Genomic DNA, 1,102 nt, shown 5'->3' with positions numbered 1-1,102 from the left:
AAAAAAATCGTGCCCCAGTAAAAAAGCTTGTGTCGCACGCGAAAAATTTCCCACGTGACTCAAAGAGTAGTTCATGCGTACACTCGGCACGCCGAAACACAACGACTCGCTCATCTAGTGGCTTTCAATGAAGCTCCTCCTAACATCATTCTGGTTCGTCTCGTGCAACTTCTCTACGTTGAAGCAGAAGTGGGCCAAAATGGCTCTTTCCGTGGGCTCGGTCCTGTGAACGGTGATCCTAACGACAAGCTCTATCACAAGCAGAAGGCTTATCTTGAGGCCATCTCTATACCGGAGGCTTGGGGTATCCTGGACTCTACTCCCAAGAGAACACCTGTGACCATCGCAGTTATTGACAACGGAATCGAGGCCACTCACCCTGACTTGAAGGGTACCGTCATCCAGGGCTACAACGTGGTTGATAAGAATGATGATACCAGTCCTCGAGGAGAGCATGGAACCAACATGGCTGGCATCGTTGGTGCTATCAGGAATAACAAGATCGGTATGGCGGGTATTCTGGACAGGGTGCGCATACTGCCCATAGTCACGGGTGCAACTTCGACTTTTCGCACATTGACGGATGCTTTCACCTACCTGATCAATGAAAAGAAAGATGATGTAAAAGTTATTCTCATGACGGACGGAACCGCCAAATCAAGTTCTCGAGCCGTTACAGACAAGATTTTGGAAGCAACTGCAGCTGGCATGCTCGTTGTTGTTGCGGCAGGGAATCGCCACCTGGATCTGGACATAACCCCATATTTCCCTTGTTCCTTCGGCCGTTCACCCGCTGATGGAGTGTTATGTGTGGCTGCAACGTATGGTACCAAATTGCAGCTTGTTGGCATAAGCAATTTTGGTTTAGCTGTTGACATCGCCGCTCCAGGTTACGAAATAGTTGTAACTCATCTTGGAGACAAGTATGCCACTGTTACGGGTACTTCGGGGGCATCCGCTATCGTAGCAGGTATAGCTGGGTTGCTCTACACCCTTGAACCATCTGCGAAGACTAAGTTGACTCCTGCTTACATCAAAAGTATCATCCGGGATACTGCCACCGCAGTGTCAAGGACAGTAAAGGGGAAAAGACCCTCCCCTT

At 49.4% G+C, this 1,102-nt stretch overlaps 1 protein-coding gene across 1 annotated transcript; it reads left to right on the top strand.

Moving 5' to 3' along the window:
- Positions 1 to 70: 70 nt before the first annotated feature.
- Positions 71 to 1,077, top strand: Pmar_PMAR008452 (thermitase, putative; the record flags this gene model as incomplete). The annotated part of the gene is made up of 1 exon (XM_002781506.1): positions 71 to 1,077. A coding segment is annotated over one exon (1,007 nt), but the record flags the coding sequence as incomplete, so codon positions are not given.
- Positions 1,078 to 1,102: the final 25 nt, after the last annotated feature.

Source organism: Perkinsus marinus (genome assembly GCF_000006405.1).
Source record: "Perkinsus marinus ATCC 50983 genomic scaffold scf_1104296942048, whole genome shotgun sequence".
In the NCBI taxonomy this organism is placed as follows: Eukaryota; Perkinsozoa; order Perkinsida; family Perkinsidae; genus Perkinsus; species Perkinsus marinus.
Note: the sequence above shows the minus strand (reverse complement) of the source record. Positions and strands in the feature narration are given on the sequence as shown.